Source organism: Kogia breviceps, chromosome 7 (genome assembly GCF_026419965.1).
Source record: "Kogia breviceps isolate mKogBre1 chromosome 7, mKogBre1 haplotype 1, whole genome shotgun sequence".
Lineage (NCBI taxonomy): Eukaryota > Metazoa > Chordata > Mammalia > Artiodactyla > Physeteridae > Kogia > Kogia breviceps.
Window position 1 is genome coordinate 62,638,651 of NC_081316.1, and position 17,440 is coordinate 62,656,090.

At 44.7% G+C, this 17,440-nt stretch overlaps 1 protein-coding gene across 3 annotated transcripts; it reads left to right on the forward strand.

Moving 5' to 3' along the window:
• Positions 1–1,292: 1,292 nt before the first annotated feature.
• On the forward strand, positions 1,293–17,146 carry KCTD14 (potassium channel tetramerization domain containing 14). Of its 3 annotated transcripts, XM_067038428.1 has the most exons (4): positions 1,302–1,453; positions 6,132–6,716; positions 10,986–11,097; positions 17,002–17,023. In XM_067038428.1, the coding sequence occupies exons 1-3, from the start codon at positions 1,382–1,384 to the stop codon at positions 11,058–11,060; spliced, it is 732 nt and encodes a 243-aa protein (XP_066894529.1). In that variant the 5' UTR covers positions 1,302–1,381; the 3' UTR covers positions 11,061–11,097; positions 17,002–17,023. The 3 variants fall into 3 exon arrangements, with proteins under 3 accessions (XP_066894530.1, XP_066894529.1, XP_058925508.1); XM_067038429.1 differs by lacking the exon at positions 10,986–11,097 and having other exon boundaries at positions 1,293–1,453; positions 17,002–17,146; XM_059069525.2 differs by lacking the exons at positions 10,986–11,097; positions 17,002–17,023 and adding an exon at positions 9,842–9,957 and having other exon boundaries at positions 6,132–9,567.
• Positions 17,147–17,440: the final 294 nt, after the last annotated feature.

Below are 17,440 nucleotides of genomic sequence, written 5' to 3' on the forward strand. Positions count from 1 at the left end.
AGATATTGTCTGGTTATTATTGTTATTATTTTTTCCAAGTTTCTGTACCATTAGTTTACGACCAAAAGTCATATTTTTTAAAAATTGTGTTAAAAAACACATAAGATGAAATTTATATCTTAACCATTTTTAAGGGTATAGTTTAGTGGTGTTAAATACTTTTACATTGCTGTGAAACTGATCTCCAGAACTTTTTCATCTTGCAAAACTGAAACTCTCTACCCATTAAACAATTCCCCTTTTCCCTCTCCCCCCAGCTCCTGGTAACCACTCTTCTACTTCCTGTTCCTATTAATTTGACTACTTTAGGTACCTCATATAAGTGGAATCATGTAGTATTTGTCTTTTTGTTACTGGCTTATTTCACTTAATGTCCTCAAGATTCATCCATGCTGTAGCATGTGACAGGATTTCCTTCCTCTTTAAGGCTGAATAGCATTCCATTGTACATATATCCCACTTTTGCTTATGCATTCCTCCATTGATGGATATTCCACCTCTTGGCTACTGTGAATAATGCTGCTATGAAATGGGTGTGCAAATATGTCTTGGAGGTCCTGCTTTTACTTTTCTTCATATATAACCAGAAGTAGATTTGCTGGATCATATAACAGTTCCACTTTTAGAGGGTTTTTTTTTTGAGGAACTGCCATGATTAGACTGGGGTTATGGATTTTGGGGAGGAAGATCACAGAGGCAAAGTGCCATTTTCATCACATCATATCAAGAATACATACTATCATCATGATTTATGACTTCTGATGTTGATCTTGATCACCTGGCTGAAGTTGTGTTTGTCATTTTCTCCACTGTAGGGTTACTCTTCTGCCCCTCCTCTTTCCATACTGTCCTCTTTGGAAGGTCATTATGCAGGCCCATACTACAGAAGAGTAATGCCCCCTTTCATAAGGATTGTGTTTTAACAAGCAAAATAACTCACACAACAGGTACCTAGCTCTTCTCATGACTGGTCATGCTCTGCACTTTCAGCAGCTGATCTGAGGTGAATAACTGGCCGCCCTATCTCCTGGAGGCTCACTCTTCTTACCTGTAAAATGGGTGTCGCTCATCCTTTACCCCTAGGACTGTAGTGAGTGGAGACAGCCTCAAGGTCGTCAATGTCAGTTCCCTCTGCCTCCCCCATTTGGCTGTCCCGCAACACCAGGCAACAGAGGGACAGTGAGTAGCCTAAGGTTTCACCGCAAGGCCGCCAACTCCAGCCCAATCAGGGTTCTAACCACACCCTGGGTACGGATTCCCCCCACCCCGGGGCGGGAGCGAGGAGCACTTCCGCCAGCCACAAGTACCGCGCACGTGGCGGGCTGTGCGGGACCGGCGAGCTGCAGCCTGGCTGCGCAGCACCAGCGCCTGCGGGGCCGGGATGATGAGCCTGACCTCGGAGCCCGATTCCCGGCCGTTGCGCCGGGCCGTGACCCCCGCGGGCCGGCGGACGGTGAGTGCGAAGCTCGGGGTGGGCGAGAAGACCCGGCCGGCTCCGGCCCCGCGCCTCTCCCTTCCTTCACTCCTTCCACGGCCGCCCGTCCTTCCCTCCCCGCGGGTCTGAATTCCCCTGCTTCCGGCGCGCCCGTCTCGGCCAGCGGCGGGGCGCTCTCTTTTCACCTGGTCAGTTCCTGCCGCTTTGATCTCTCCTTCTGCGCCACAGCCTCGGTTCCGGTTGCGGCTCAGTCCAGCCTCTCTTCTACGCGCTCTTTCCTGCTTGGCTGCCTTTGTCTCCTCCTTCTCTTTGCGTCGCGTCTCTCAGTCCTCTGGCTTGCCCCAGTCTACTGCTCTTCCTCGGCCCCTCCTCTTCCCCTGCCCCTCCCCTCCTGCCGGTGGGAATAGACCCAACTGAGGGCTGGCCAGAGTGTCATTCATTCCCTCACCCACCCACCCTGGACACGCACCCTCTCTAGCCTGTCCCTGCCCTCTGGCTGGGTCCTGAGCCCCTCCTGCTTGCCTGTTTCCTCCCAGGGCTTGGGTGGGGGGGACCGGGGGGTAGGGGGAGGACCAAGAAAAAGCCCAGAGCACTCAAGGATCAGAACATTTAACCTCTCCCCGGCTACGTGCCATCCTGAAGACTTGTAGGAAGGGAGAGCAGATCCAGCAGTGGGGCGACTGTGGCTATTTTCAATAGGATGATGATAATCTCATTGTTCCTGGCTATTGACAATGTCACCTGCTCAGAGGCAGGGGTACCCAATAAATGTCTGAATTAATTACTGGGCAAAGGAGGAAGCCAGCACCGTGCATGATGCCAAGTAGAGCAAGATTGGCCTTTATCAGAATACCAGGCGCTCCTGTAAGTCAGTGCTGACGGTAAGTGCAGTTCAATTCAGCAGACACTTTTGGAGCATTCCTGGTGTGCTGAGCACTGTAATTGGTACTGGTAACATAAAGATAAATTTGGGATAGTCCTCCCTTAGGAACCTCCCAGTCTAGTGGGGGATACAGATGAAGGAACAGAATTACAAGAGACGTAACTACCATGACAAGGGAAGTAAGTACATGGCCCTCTGAAATCACAAGGAGACAACCCATCCAGAAAATTCCCAGAGGAATTAACTTGAAGGATGAGTGGGCTGACTGAAGGGACTGGGGGTGTTAAATGAGTGAAGTCCTGGGGGCAGTGGGGCCCAGCCTGCTCTGAATGGGTTGGGGTTGGGGGGCAGTAGTTGGCTCTGGTAGTTGATTGCCAGGGTTGCAAAGGACCTTGCAAACCTTGTTAAGGAGTCTTGAGTTAACCTGTAAAGAAATGTGGGATCACTGAAGTGTTTAATGCAGGTGGTGACCAGACTGGATTTCGCTTCAGAGAAACTGCTTTGGTTTCAGAATAGAGACTGGATTGGGGGAGGATATTCGAGGGAGCCAGGAGCCATGGAACTGACCAGCCATTTAAAATGGCCAGGACTTGGTGACTGATTACCTGTGTGGGGGGAGGTTGAGGACAGGAGCAGAGTGCAAGATTAGAGTCTAGGTTTCTGGCTCAGACGACTGAGATAGGGTACAGTGGGAAAAGGTCAAAGTTGTGGTGTGAGGAGAGATCTTGGAGACATATGAATGGGGGTGTCCCTCCACTGACTAGACTAAGTGTGACCTAAGGAAATGTATGAATGTTTGGTGGGATGAGAGCTGGGCCTGATTCATCACTGTGTCCTCGTGGCCAGCACTAGCCTGGTACCCAGCAGAGGCTTCTAAAGACCACATTTCCCCAGTCTGTGCACACAGGGCCTGGGTCAGGCATGCCCAGCCAGGAATGCTTCAGCAGGGTGACTGGTAGAACAGGTGGGGAAGAGGGGCCATGAGGAAGGGCAGGTGGTCCGGAAGAGGGATGGAAAAGAAGTCTGACGTAGGAGGTCTGGGATTTCCAAAGAGATTTGGAGTTTTTAGAAAACACGGAGGGAAAAGGGACATAATTAGGAAGCTTGGGAACAGGGCCCAGGTCTTGGCTGATAAAGAAATGGGGCTGCGAATATCAGGACAGGGGACTATTTTGTGTAGCATCTGGAAATGAGCTTCAGAAACAACATTTGAAGTGATTGGATTCATTAAACTTTCAAAGCTGGAGAGTCTTAGAGTTCTCTTCATCGATTTTGCCTCACTGTTTGATAGATGACTAAACTTAGGCCCAGAGAAGGAAGTGCGATGCCCTCAGAACATAGCTAATTACTGGCAGCGGTGAGACTGGATGTTGGGAGGGTGGGGGTAGGGCATCCATACTGTCCTGAAGTCAGACTGATATGGATTTGATCCCAGTTCCAACTTCCTCACCTCCTAGCTGTGTGACCCCTCTTTCTGAGCTTTCCTCGCCTGTAATGTGGGGACGTTAAGAGCTCTCAGTGGTACAGGAGTGATGAGAGTCCATCATCGATCCATTCAGGGGTTAAAGTCTGCAAATTCACATTTAACTGCCTGCTTTACAGAGCCACGTTAGGGTTAACAAAACAGCCTTGCCAAAGAGCCTTGAGGTTTATGGGAGAAAGAGGGCGTCACAGGTTCTGGGCTTATTTTTCTCAGGGCTGTATTGTTTGGCTGCCATCAGACTGCAACCTCTTTTCTCCCTTCTCCATTCCAGCTAGAGAACTGTCCCTTGGTAGGAGCTGTTGCCATGGCAACTCAGTTCTCCCAGCAGTTTGGCTGCCTTGAGTTCTCTTAATTCCAGTACTTTAATCTCAGAGGTAGAGCCCACAGACAAGTTGAAAAGGAAGTCACACCTAAATCTGACTGAAGGACATTCCTGAGTCCTGGCCCTATCCCTGGCCCTGTAATGACCTGTAGTGGAGTCTCCAGTTTGGAAATCCAGCCTTCCCCCTAATACTGTAGATCTTTTCCACAGCAGCAGCCATCACATCCCCTAGGAAACCTTCCCTGACAACCTCCAACACACATCTACAAAAAGAGCCAATCCCTTCTACCTTTGAGTCTTCCCCCTCAGCACCTACACATTTAAGTCATCTGTTTCCCTTTCTCCCCTATGAGCTCCTCAAGGGCAGGGACCTTGTCCTATCCATCTGCTTCAGAGGAGGCTTGGGTGGAATAGGTCCTCCCTACATTTTGTTGGATGAATAGGGATTGAAGACTGGAGGTGTTTGAAGGTTGAAAATTAATTTATGTAATGACTAAGTGGTAAATCAGACCTGAGTTCAAATCCCGACATTATCGCTTAATAGCTGGTTGGTCTTAGGCAACTTGAACTTCACCTCCTTAAGCCTTAGTTTGTTCATCTGGAAAATGGGGATTTAATACATTCATCATAGGATTACTGTGAGGGTTGAGTTGCAGAGTGTATGTAAAGCACTGTGCACAGTTACTAGACTGTGAGGGGAGGTTCTGTGTCCTGCTTGCTCCTCACTGTGTCCCAGCTACCTGGCACAAAATAGGCACATACATGTTTTATTGAATGAGTGAGTGAATTTTAAAAGATGAAAGTTGTTCAGGAAGCTGGGTTTGTAAGGATAACAACCGGTGTATCACCTCATGTGTATCAATTGCTATGAGTATTATGGTATTTTTGTTAGGTCTGTGTGGCAGCATTACCCAGATGCAGCCCAACTCTCAGTCTCTTTCCAGGTCCCTCTCGGCACTCGCCTGTGGGCATCTCCAGGCAGATATCACATGGGTCTCACCCACATCCTTAGTGCTCAGCCCAAGGTCTTATCTAGAGAAGAGGCGTCTAAAAATTCTGATGAACAGCTAAATCTAACTTACATTTGCACCATACTTTACCATTTATGAGGCAGTTTTATGCCTGTTGTATTTGGTGTTACCAACCTTGTCTCCACCAAGGATATTCCCATTATTTAATCCCATGGGCCCATATTTTGAAAAAATACCCATCAAACAAATTACATTTGTTAATCAAAGTCATGCCAACTGCTAATCAGAACTTCTGCTCTATATGAAATAAGAATTTTTATCCCCACTTCCAGCATGGATGTGGACACACAGTAAGTACCAAAGAAATGATTCCTGAATGAATACATGTGTGATTTCTTTAGCCTTTCTGAAAGGTTGAAAATGTTTTGCCACCCCCCAACCTCCCCGCCCAACTTTTTTTCTTTTTTTACTCTATCTTATATCTAAGCATCCCTTTCAGGAGCTCTTGACTTCACAATAGCTCCATATCCTCATTTTATTTTATTTATTTATTTTTTGGCCGTGCCACATGGCATGCAGGATCTTAGTTCCCCATCCAGGGATTGAACCCATGTCTCCTGCGGTGGAAGCGCAGAGTCCTAACCACTGGACCGCCAGGGAAGTCCCCATATCCTCACTTTATAAACAAGGAAACTGAGGCCTAGGGAGGTAAAAAGCCTTGCCACAGGCCACACGCTTTAGAGGTATTGTCCGTGTGACTTGCTTCCACTAATATTCTGTGACCTAAATGAGAAAATTCAAATGCTTGAATGGGTATTCTTATATCAGACTAAAATATTTTTCTTCCTTAAAATGCCTACTCTCTGTAGCTGTACAGCATAAATATAACCCCCTTCAGTAAGATGGACATTCCAATAAGCTGAAGCCAATCATTATGGCTCCCCTAAGTTCTGTACGGTATTGTTCTTTAGATTAGAATAAATCATGAGCTCCCTGGAGATGGAGCTGTGGGTTCACTCTGCCTCTTGTGCCCCCAGGAATCTCCTGTTGTGGAGCTGAACGTTGGGGGTGAGTTCTATACCACCACCTTGGGCACCCTGAGAAAACTCCCAGGGTCGAAGCTGGCAGAGATGTTCTCCAGCTCCGCCAAGGCCTGCCTGGATGCGGAGGGACGCTTCTTCATCGATCGCTGCGGCACCTATTTTGGACCCATCCTGGAATATATGCGCAGTGGGCAGCTGCCCACACAGCACATCCCTGAGGTGTACCGTGAGGCTCAGTTCTACGAAATCAAGCCTTTAATCAAACTCTTGGAGGACATGCCACAGATCTTTGGTGAGCAGGTAGCTCGGAAGCAGTTTTTGCTGCAGGTGCCAGGCTACAGTGAGAACCTGGAGCTTATGGTGCGCCTGGCGCGTGCTGAGGCCGTGGCGGCGCGCTGCTCTAGAGTTCTGGTGTGCCTGGTACAAAATGAAAAGGATGATGCAAACTGCGCGGATGCCCTGCGCTCCCTGGAGGCGGACAAGAGGTCAGTGGTCAAATTCGGGCCTTGGAAGGCAGCCCTGGATATCAGGGACCTCCTGGACTGCATGAACATGGACATTAAGGCCCAAGGGTACCAGGTACACTATTCACACAACAGTCCATTACCGGCCAAGGTCTCCGACTACTTCTATACCTTCAGCTTCAGCTGGTGGTGATCCCCAGGGGCGGGGGCTATTTGTTACAGGCTCTGGTGAGACTTATGAAATTAAAGGTTGCCTTCCAATGCCATCTTCCTTTAATTTTATAAACAAACAGACATCAAAAAACTTCCAAGGTGGTCTACTTGAGTCTTGCCCCCAAATATGTGTTTCCCCTTTGAGGACTTTCCACTCATTGCAACTGACTCCACTGTACTTGCCTAGAGAGGTGCAGCTGTTTCCTCTTTAAAGCCTCATGTACCTGCCAGACCCTCCCCTTGAAGTCCAATAGCAAGGCAGAGGTGAACTGGAATGTTTCAACAATGCTTTGGCTGGAGATGCAGGATGACAACAGGAAAATAATAGGATGTCATGAGTCTAGACGACCTAAAAATGTAATCTACCCAGCCTCAGCTTGTGGTCCAATCTTCTAGCCCTGGTGTGTGCCTTCATTGGGAAGATGTCAAGTTAGTATACCTGGAGTAGATGGCGCTCGGATCTCCTTTCCCGGATGCTGTGGGTATTGGCTGCTAAAGCCTCACAGCTGTCCTCTTATCTAGAGCAGTAGTTCTCAAAATGTGGTCCCTAGACCGGCAGCATCTCCAATACCTGGGAACTTGTTAGAAATACAAATTCTCTAGTCCCTACCTCAGACCTACTGAATCAGAAACAGGGAGTTGGCCCAGCAGTCTGTTTTAAGAAGTCCTCCAGGTAATTCTGATGCACTTTAATTTTGAGATCTGATCAAGAAAAGAATTGCTATCTTGCTTGTGTGGAGGTACAGAAGACTGATCCCTCACCTCAAGGAGGTGCAGTTCCTATTCTAGAGCTCCTCGTGGGATCAGGCTGAAGTCAGTCTTCACTGAACACCACATTCTTGCTTAGTGGTCTTCCTCTGCTTTACCCTGCTTCCCTCCCTCCCCCTCACCTGAGAACACATCCTCAATAAACCACTTAAACAAGAGGCTCTCTCAGGTTCTGCTTCTCAACCAAACACATTAAGTAACTCTAAGGAGGACACATTCATCCTTCTCCGAGTTCAGGTCTGGGATAGATGGCCCCCGTTCCCCACCTAGTAGGATTACCAGTCATCCTGGGTTTCCTGGGACTGAAGGTCAGGTTTAACTGTGAAGCTTTAAGGAATTAACACTGAATCAGAGAATTTCAAATTTAAACATAAAATTGCTCAGAACATAGTTATTTTCAGTGAGCATTTTAATTCAGTAACTGCATCTGCTTGTATATTTTTTTCTTATTTTCAAAGCTTGTTCTATATTTTCTTTTTCTTTTTCTTTTTTTGGTATTTAATATGGTTGACAATTTAAAGTGGAAAAATCCTGAATATCTATTTGAACTTAACATCATGAATCAATTCAATGTTACTCATCAAGAGCCTGAAAAAAGTTCATACCCTTTGATCAGTAATTACACTTCTGAGATTTGATTCCAAGGAGATACCCTGCTCCATAAGATCTAAATAGGATTGCTTAAAATCTCAGTTTCATGAATTGTGGAAAGATCAATGTCCTCCCCAAGATTTCTGCACATTCCCAGAGGGCTTGTCTTCTTATGGTCAGCTCTGGTTCTCTGTTTCTGCTAGATTCATTCAGCATAGGGATCAACTAGATGTCTTAAACCTGTTGTGTTGTTCTACGCAGTGCTTACCCAGAGTTAACACTCAGATCTTTTTCTTAATTTTTACAAATGCCACTCCCATCAGCTATTTGTGCACATAGCAGACTGTGGCAAATACAGGCAAATAAGGGGAGTTTACCACACAGAAATGCCAACAACTTCAAATTGAGTATTGGGCATATTTCTTCTCAAGAGTGCCTTAGTCACCCCCATCACTAGGGGCTTTTCACTAGTAGCTTGTATTTTTGTCCTATTCTTTCTTCCCTCTCTATTCCTGCCATGCTTCTCTGTAGGTGGGAGTAATCTTCCCCACCCCACTGAGTTTGTGCTTGGCCTCATGACTTAATCTGGCCAATGGTATACGTGTGGAAGTGACAGTGAGGCTTTTGAGGCATGCCAAATTTCCACCAGCCCCCTTGTGTTCTTGTCATTTGCCAAAAGACCATGTTCCAGTTTAGCTACCTCTTTTATTGCTCTGGCTCTATCCTGCATCCCTTTGGATCTGACTCTCTTCCTTAGCAATTTACCAAACTATTTTATTAAATGAAGGCAATTCCAATACCCCCGCCCCCCACTCCCAACCCATAATACAATTAAGATAACATACTATTTTTATCCCACTTAATTTATAATGCAAAACAATTGGAAATAAGCCAACTTAGTTACATCTATATAATGCAATGTTATATAGCAAAATTGCATTTATAGATGGCTTAAAATTATTGAGGAGGAGATTAATTTAATTTAATTCAGTACAATTTAATTAAATCTTTGCTCTAAAAAGAATTTAAGGTGGTGGGGCTTACAGGGCTATGAAGAAAAGAAATATCATAAAAGATATAAATTAGAAATACATAAATTAAATTGACACGCTTGGTTGCCTTCCCAATAATACCATCTCCTCCCTTCCTCTGAAATAGCAAAATAAGTAAAGCACATTAGTAATGTTCAAAATACCATCTCTGAACACCCTGACTAAAAAATGGGCAGAAGACCTGAATAGACATTTTTCCAAAGAAGATGAACAGATGGCCAACAGGCACATGAAAAGATACTCAACATCACTAATTATTAGAGAATTGCAAATCAAAAACACAATGAGACATCATCTCACACCTGTCAGAATGGCTGTCATCAAAAAGGCCACAAATAACAAGTGTTGGCAAGAATGTGGAGAAAAGGGAACCCTCGTACACTGTTGGTGGGAATATAAATTGGTACAGCCACTATGGAAAACGGTTTGGAGGTTCCTTAAAAAACTAAAAATAGAACTATCATACAACCCAGCAGTTCTACTCCTGGGTATATATCTGACGAAAACAAAAGATACATATACCCCAATATTCATAGCAGCATTATTTACAATAGCCAAGATATAGAAGCAACCTATGTGTCCAACAGATGAATAGATACAGAGGATATGTGTGTAGGGCTTCCCTGGTGGCGCAGTGGTTGAGAGTCCGCCTGCTGATGCAGGGGACATGGGTTCGTGCCCCGGTCTGGGAAGATCCTGCATGCCACGGAGCGGCTAGGCCCGTGAGCCATGGCCGCTGAGCCTGCGCATCCGGAGCCTGTGCTCCGCAACGGGAGAGGCCACAACAGTGGGAGGCCCGCGTACCGTAAAAAAAAAAGAAGATAATATGTGTGTATATATACAGTGGAATACTACTTAGCCATAAAAAATGAAATTCTGCCATTTGCAACAATGTGGATGGACTTAGAGGGTGTTATGCTTAGTGAAATCAGTCAGACAGAGAAACACAAATACTCTCTGTTAATCACTTATATGTGGAATCTAAAAACTAGCACAAACAAATGTATATAACAAAGCAGAAACAGACTCACAGATATAAAGAACAAGCTAGTGATTATGAGTGGGGAGAAGAAGGGGAAGGGGCAAGATAGAGGTATGGGAGGGACTTCCCTGGTGGTCCAGTGGTTAAGACGCCTTGCTTCCACTGCAGGGGGTATGGGTTTGGTCCCTGGTTGGGGGAACTAAGATCCCTCATGCTGTGCAGTGTGGCCAAAGAGTAAAAAAAAAAAAAAAGGGGGGGGGTATGGGATTAAGAGATAAAATCTACTATGTATAAAATAAATAAACAACACTGATATATTGTACAACACAGAGAAATATAGCCATTATTTTGTAATAACTTTAAATGGAGTATAATCTATAAAAGTATTGAATCACTATGCTGTACACCTGAAACTAATATAAAATTGTAAATCAACTATACCTCAATAAAAAAGAACACCACCTCTATTCATTTGTAGGGGTATATGTGACTTTTCAGATCTGTTGGGATTAACTAAAGAAAATTATAGAGTCAGAGGAGAAAAACTTAAAACTGAATGCTAAATATAACTGTCATTATAATCCAAAGGAAAAAAAACACAGTAAAAAACCTTTGAGGTTGCCCTCATGGAGACACCCTACTTCATAGCACTATGCCAGGTTTTCAGGTCTCATTGTTTTCTTAGAGCACCTCTTTTTTTTTTTTTTCTTCTACTTATTTTCCCTGTCTTCCCTGCCCCCCTTTCCATTCATTCTTTTCCCTTTTCTGCTGTGCTCAGTGTCCTGGAAGACTGATCTCTAGGTACTGCATGTCCAGGCCCCTTCCTGGTTGGCCAAAGCCTTGGAAAGTATGAGAGTGGAAGATTGGGGACAAGAAGGCCTGGGATGTTGGTATGTAGATGAATGTCTTGGAATGGTGGAAATATCTGTGTTTCCTATGAATGCCCACCAGAGGGCACCCATTCTAGAAGAGGCTTTCAAAAAATAAATGGACACAATGATCCAAACTGTGCATTCCTGTGACTTCCCTGGTGGTTCAGTGGTAAGACTCCATCCTCCCAATGCGGGGGGTACCCCGGATCGATCCCTGGTCGGGGAACTAGATCCCGTATGCATGCCGCAACTAAGAAGTTCACATACCGCAACTAAAAAAAGATCCTGCATGCCACAACTAAGACCCGGCGCAACCTAAATAAATAAACATTAAAAAAAAACACAAAAAACTGCGTGTGCCAGTTAGCCTTTTTCCCCAGAGCTCAATGGAGTCATGAGAAAGGTGGCCATGATGGTAGGGATGGAGTCTGTGCGTGGGCTCTGTGGTATAGTTCCTCTCACCAAAGCTGATCTGGTCAATGATGGATGTCCAACAGCAGAAACCAACACTGAGTCCCTGATATGGTATTATTCCCACTGGGGGACTAGATACTTCTTGGTGGTAGGTAGATAGTCCTGCAAATCAGTTAACTGTATTGTATTATAACAGACTGTTGGGAGAAATGCTGGTATTTCTAAGCAAATGGCATTGACAGCTTTGAGGATGTTTGCAAAGCTGCCTAGGGTTAGGATGCAGATTTATTTCATTACAGGGTAATAAAGCTAGTTTCACCCTCCAATCCTGGATAGTTCAAGGTGATAAAAATGTTTCCCACTGGGTTGGCAGGAAAATTTGTTTCCTGACCAGTATAATAAAGATAATGTTGGGGAAAAAAAGCCCTGATATTGTCTCTCTCCAGAGGGCAGGTTGCTAGCATTCCTCCTTTAAGATTGAGCATTCCCTAAGCTCAGTGTTCTTCATCTGTGTTACAGATCTACTGTGCATGGCATTCACCTGCATCTCCCCCATGGTGTTTAGGGGGCAAGGAGAACTAATACAAACATGAAATTCATGCTGCCTGCTATGCTGTGAATGATAAGCTGCCTAAATCTATTTGGGCTTGTTTTCTCCTTACCAGCTGACTCTATGGAAGTTAGCAGCTTAGGAATTGTCTAACCACATGACAACCTCTTGACCCCCAAACTTAATACCTTAAAACTAAAACCATTAATTATTTCTCATAGCCTACAAATTGGGCAGTTCTTCTGGTCTTATTTGGTCTCACTCATGCATCTGTAGTCAGATGGGGGATCAGCTGGGGTGGGGCTGGTCTGAAATAGCCTCAACTGGGTCAACTTGGCTTTGTTCCATGTGGTCATTCACTCTCCAGCAGATTAGGTTGGACTTACTCTCATGGCAATGGTAGGGTTCCAAAATCAAACAAAGACCTGAAGAACTGGTATGTGGGTGGACCTTGAGGCCTAGGTTCAAAACTAGCACACTGTTACTTCTGCTGTATTCTACTGGCCAGGCACAAGGCCAGCCCAATTCAAAGAGTGGGGATACAGATTCCATCTCTTAATGTTAGCAGCTCTAGAGCTACACTTCAAGGGATTTACATACAGAGAGTAGAAAAATTGGGGCCATTTTTTACAAATCATGCTACCACATGCTTTATCCTTTCCATCAGTGAGGGAGTGGTGATTTAACCACATAGGAATAGATACATATCCCAGATTCAGATTTGAGTTTTCTACTGCTATAGACAATGTTTATGTCACCCACTGCCCCCGCCACCAATTTCCAAATTTATATGTTGAAATCCTAATCCTCAATGTGATGGTATTAGGAGGTCAGGCCTTTGGGAGGTGATTAGGTCCTGAGGATGGAGCCCTCATGAATGGAGTTAGTGCCCTTATAAAACAGACCCCAGAGAGCCCCTTTGCCTCTTTAACCATGTGAGACACGGAGAGAAGACAGCTATCTATGAACCAGGAAGTGAGCTCTCACCAGACACTGAATCTGCCAGCACTTTGACCTTGGACTCCCCAGCCTCCAGAACTGTAAGAAATAAATTTCTGTTGTTTATAAGCCACTCAGTATATGGTATTGTTATAGTATCCTAATATCTCTATATATCCTATTGGTTCTGTTTTCCTGAAGAACCCTAATAATACCTAACTGCAATGTTTCTGCCAGCCCTAGCATTCATGGATACTTTATTCATTTTCATGGTATTTCACACATTGCTTCTGACTAAGGAGCTTATTTTATGATGAAAAAAGTATAGCAAAGAGACTTCTTGGTCCTGCCAGTTACCCCATTTACTCAGATGTAGCTATAATAAAAAAAAACAGTATAATGAGCTTTTGCAGACTCAGTTATGTTGGGAGCTGAGAGACAATATATTATGAGTTGTGGTGCTGTCTTATGGGCTTGTGGTATATGCCTCATATCAACAGCTAAAATATGTACTGTTTCTTCCACAGTTAGAATACATGATTCTGGGAACCAAGAGATAGGAATGGTTCTTGTCACTTTTACACATAATAACTCATTTATGAATTCTTGTGTTCAGTGGGTTTGGGGTATTTAGTCCTCAAAGGAGGATTAGTTCCACTAAAGAACACAGTCATTGTTTCATTACATTGGAACATGTAATGAAACTGCCCCTGGTCATTTTGGGCTCTTCTTGCTGAGCCAACAGGCAGAGAAGGGGTTAATATACCAGTCTGAGTAACTGACCCCAATTTCCAAGGGGAAAATGGGTTGATGTTATACAATAGGGACAGGGAACACTTTATTTGAAGCCCAAAGGATTCAATGGGGCACCTTGTATTCCCATGTACAATAATGCAGGTCAAGGGAAAATGTCATCAATTTATTTTATTATTTTTTAAAAAATTTATTTACTTAATTAATTTATTTTTGGCTGCTTTGGGTCTCCATTGCTGCACGCTGGCTTTCTCTAGTTGCGGTGAGCGGGAGCTACTCTTTGTTGCAGTGCATGGGCTTCTCATTGTGGTGGCTTCTCTTGTTGCAGAGCGCGGGCTCTAGGTGTGTGGGCTTCAGTAGTTGTAGCTTGCGGGTTCTAGAGCACAGGCTCAGTAGTTGTGGCGCATGGGCTTAGTTGCTCCGTGGCATGTGGGATCTTCCCAGACCAGGGCTCAAACCCGTGTCCCCTGCACTGGCAGGCAGATTCTTAACCACTGCACCACCAGGGAAGCCCAAAGGTCATCAATTTAATAAAGACAGTTTTTCATTTCAAAAATTTAAAAAGTGGAATATTCTTGTTTCTATACCAATCTGGCCTTAGCTAGCTTCTCAACTTTATTTCTATCACTCTTCTCTGTTTCCTGTATGCACTTTTCTCTCAATATGAACTGAATTTCCTTTGTTTTTCTGAGTGCACCAAACTCCCTCCTACAGCCTTGTATCTAATAATAACAATGATAATACTTTGTACCATCTCTGAAATCAGAACGCATCTTAAGATTGCTGTTGGCCAATTGTTCATGTGTAGACTGGGTCATAGCAACTCACATTGTCATGACTTCAACTGAGTTCTGGAAATGTGTTGTCTTTTTTTTTTTTTTTTTTTGCGGTACGCGGGCCTCTCACTGTTGTGGCCTCTCCCGTTGCGGAGCACAGGCTCTGGACGCTCAGGCTCAGCGGCCATGGCTCACGGGCTCAGCCGCTCCGCTCCATGTGGGAATGTGGGATCCTCCCGGATCGGGGCACGAATCTGCGTCCCCTGCATCGGCAGGCGGACTCTCAACCACTGCGCCACCAGGGAAGCCCCAATGTGTTGTCTTTAATTGTCATTCAAGGTATCTTAAAAAGATTTCCCTAAAATTTGCATTGAAACAAAAAGTTTTTAAGTGCACAGAAAGGTATGGGGAGCACAGCAGTATGACACAGGATACAAATCTTTGTCTAAAGAAGTGTAAATAATCTACTTTCAGTAAGTATACCTAAATCTAAGCAATTTCAGCATTTTTTTCTTAATGTTGTACCTAAAATAATGGCTTGTTTTATAATTGCTGGCAGCTTATTTTTGATAAAATATGGTAACAATAATAATAGCTGCTAACATTTATTAAAGGCACTGTTTGCTAAGTCCCTTTCATTATGCTGGGCACATTTGTATATGTGGTAGTCTCTTTGGTCTGGGATGCCTTTCTTTCTTTCTGGAAAATTCACTATTTCAAAGCCAGATTAAAAATTGTTTCCTCTGTAAAACTTCCCTGAGGCATCCTGAAGTTAGGTTTGATCAGTCTGGGTGTCTCCCTTCCCTGTTAGACTGTAGAACCTTGAGGGTAAAGACCATTTCTTCAGTGCTTTGGGGTCTTTTGTACCTACCACAGTCTGCTGCTTTTTCTAAGCATCCTACATTAACTTGTTTCAAAGAATGAAACAACAAACAGCTAAAGTTTAGAGCAGGATGTAAACCTTGACCTTGGATTTATTAACACTAGCACGTGAACCATACTTTACTGTGCAAAATGTTTCTGCGTTATTTCATTCCATTGTCACTACATCTTTGTCAGGCTAGGTGTTAGTGCAATTGTAGTTGAGGCTACTTGTTCATTAAGTGCTAGTCGTAGTGAAATAGGAGGGAAGGGGGCAGGGCACAACCTTTAAAAGAATGACATGGCCAGGAGTTCCCTGGTGGCCTAGTGGTTAGGATTCTGGGCTTCTACTGCCGTGGCCTGGGTTCAATCCCTGGTCGGAGAACTGAGATCCTGCAAGCTGTGTGGTGCAGCCAAAAAACAAACAAACAGAAAGAATGACATAGCCATTGAGAATATGACATAAACTGGTTATAATCAACTAGGTCCAAGATGGCAGAAGATTCACCATCCAATAGACCTTGAGCCTCATTATATGCTCATTGTAATACATTAGCATATGCCAAATGACACACCTACAGGTGCCTACAGTTCCAAGGCAGACCATAAAAGGCCAAAAAGTGGGCAGTGGCCCAATTCCTGGAAATCCCCATCCTTTCCCCCAAATAGTTGAATAATCCTCCCACTCACTAGCCTATGAAATTACTCAGCCCACAAAAACCATCTATCCCATATTTCAGGGCCTCTCATCTTCTGAGATGGCTCACACTCTGTGGAGTGTGTTTCTCCCACCACCGCTTTCACTTTTGGAGCCATCTCAAAAAGTGCATTCTGTCTATGGGATGTTGTACCTCTCTAAATAATCCACGTCTTCCATATCACATTGCCTCTTGCTGAATTCCTTCTGTGCTGAGACATAAAGAACCTGAGCTTCAGTAAGTCCTGACACCAGGTGAGCAATTTTAATTAAAAGACAATGAGTTTGAGTCCCAGTCAGAGCTTTGGCCGAGTAAAAGTCCCAGCCCATGGGTTCAAATCCAAGTGTGAGTTTCGGTTGGGTTCAATCCCATCTGAGTTTTGCAGTCTGAAGCTTTGTTGCTTAACCCTTGGCCTCAGAATTCTTTCCACTCTCCCCTAGCTGTCAGAGGATGGCTTGAGTCCTTAAAGGATAGGTAGCTTTTGAACAACTGGAGTGAGAAAGCAGGGAGAAGCACCCTAGGCTGGGGCAGGGGTAGGGGTGGTGGCATCCAGCTTCCGGTAAACAGGTAGGGTAGGGGGGCCCCAGATAAAGAACCAGCATAGCTTTCTTGACATAAGGGAAGCAATTTTTGGCCTAAGCCATTTTGTGACCTAAGCCTGACCACGTTTGTCTTTGAATAGGTCTCGGTAATTAATTAAGTGAGGGAATGCAGGAACAAAGGAAAAGCAGTCAAGAAACAAGTTTCTGGAACTTCCCCAGTGATCCAGTGGTTAAGACTCAGAGCTTCCACTGCAGGGGGTGCAGGATCGATGCCTGGTTGGGGAACTAATATCCTGCATGCCATGAGCCATGGCAAAAAAAAAAAAAGAAACAAGTTTCTCCCCAAGGCATATACATAACAATCTGATACATGTCTTTGGGTTCTACAGGAACTAGGTCTCCCCACCCAGGTGGAGGATGGAATGATGATGTCGACCCTCCTGACTTCAATCAACTAAAGCCTGGACTCTGTTGACCTCTGCCCCAATTCTACGATGAATTCTCCTCTGCTCAAGCCCCTTCATGAATATGTACGCTCCCTTAGCTTAACGCTTACCCAATTTTCCTGTTTGGAGAGACACTGCATTGGGGACGATTCTTTGTTTTCCTCACTTGCTGCAAGGAATATATCCTTCCTTATTCCGAACTTTGGCTTAGTCGTGTCTTTTGGGTTCACTAAGGTGAACCAGTTTTCCAGTAATGGCTTGACCAAGAGGAGAGTGCAGGCAACGTACAGATGGCAAATACTGTGAACAGCAATGGATGAGGCGAACGTCAGTTTGACCTCTTTCCCTTATCTCCTGAGTCAAAATCCTTACACAGCTCCAG

Excerpts from the sequence above, each read along its gene's own strand:
- KCTD14 (XM_059069525.2), top strand. The coding sequence starts at position 1,382 with ATGATGAGCCTGACCTCGGAGCCCGATTCCCGGCCGTTGCGCCGGGCC. Across the intron at positions 1,454-6,131 it reads CCCCCGCGGGCCGGCGGACG|GAATCTCCTGTTGTGGAGCT; the intron begins GTGAGTGCGAAG and ends TTGTGCCCCCAG.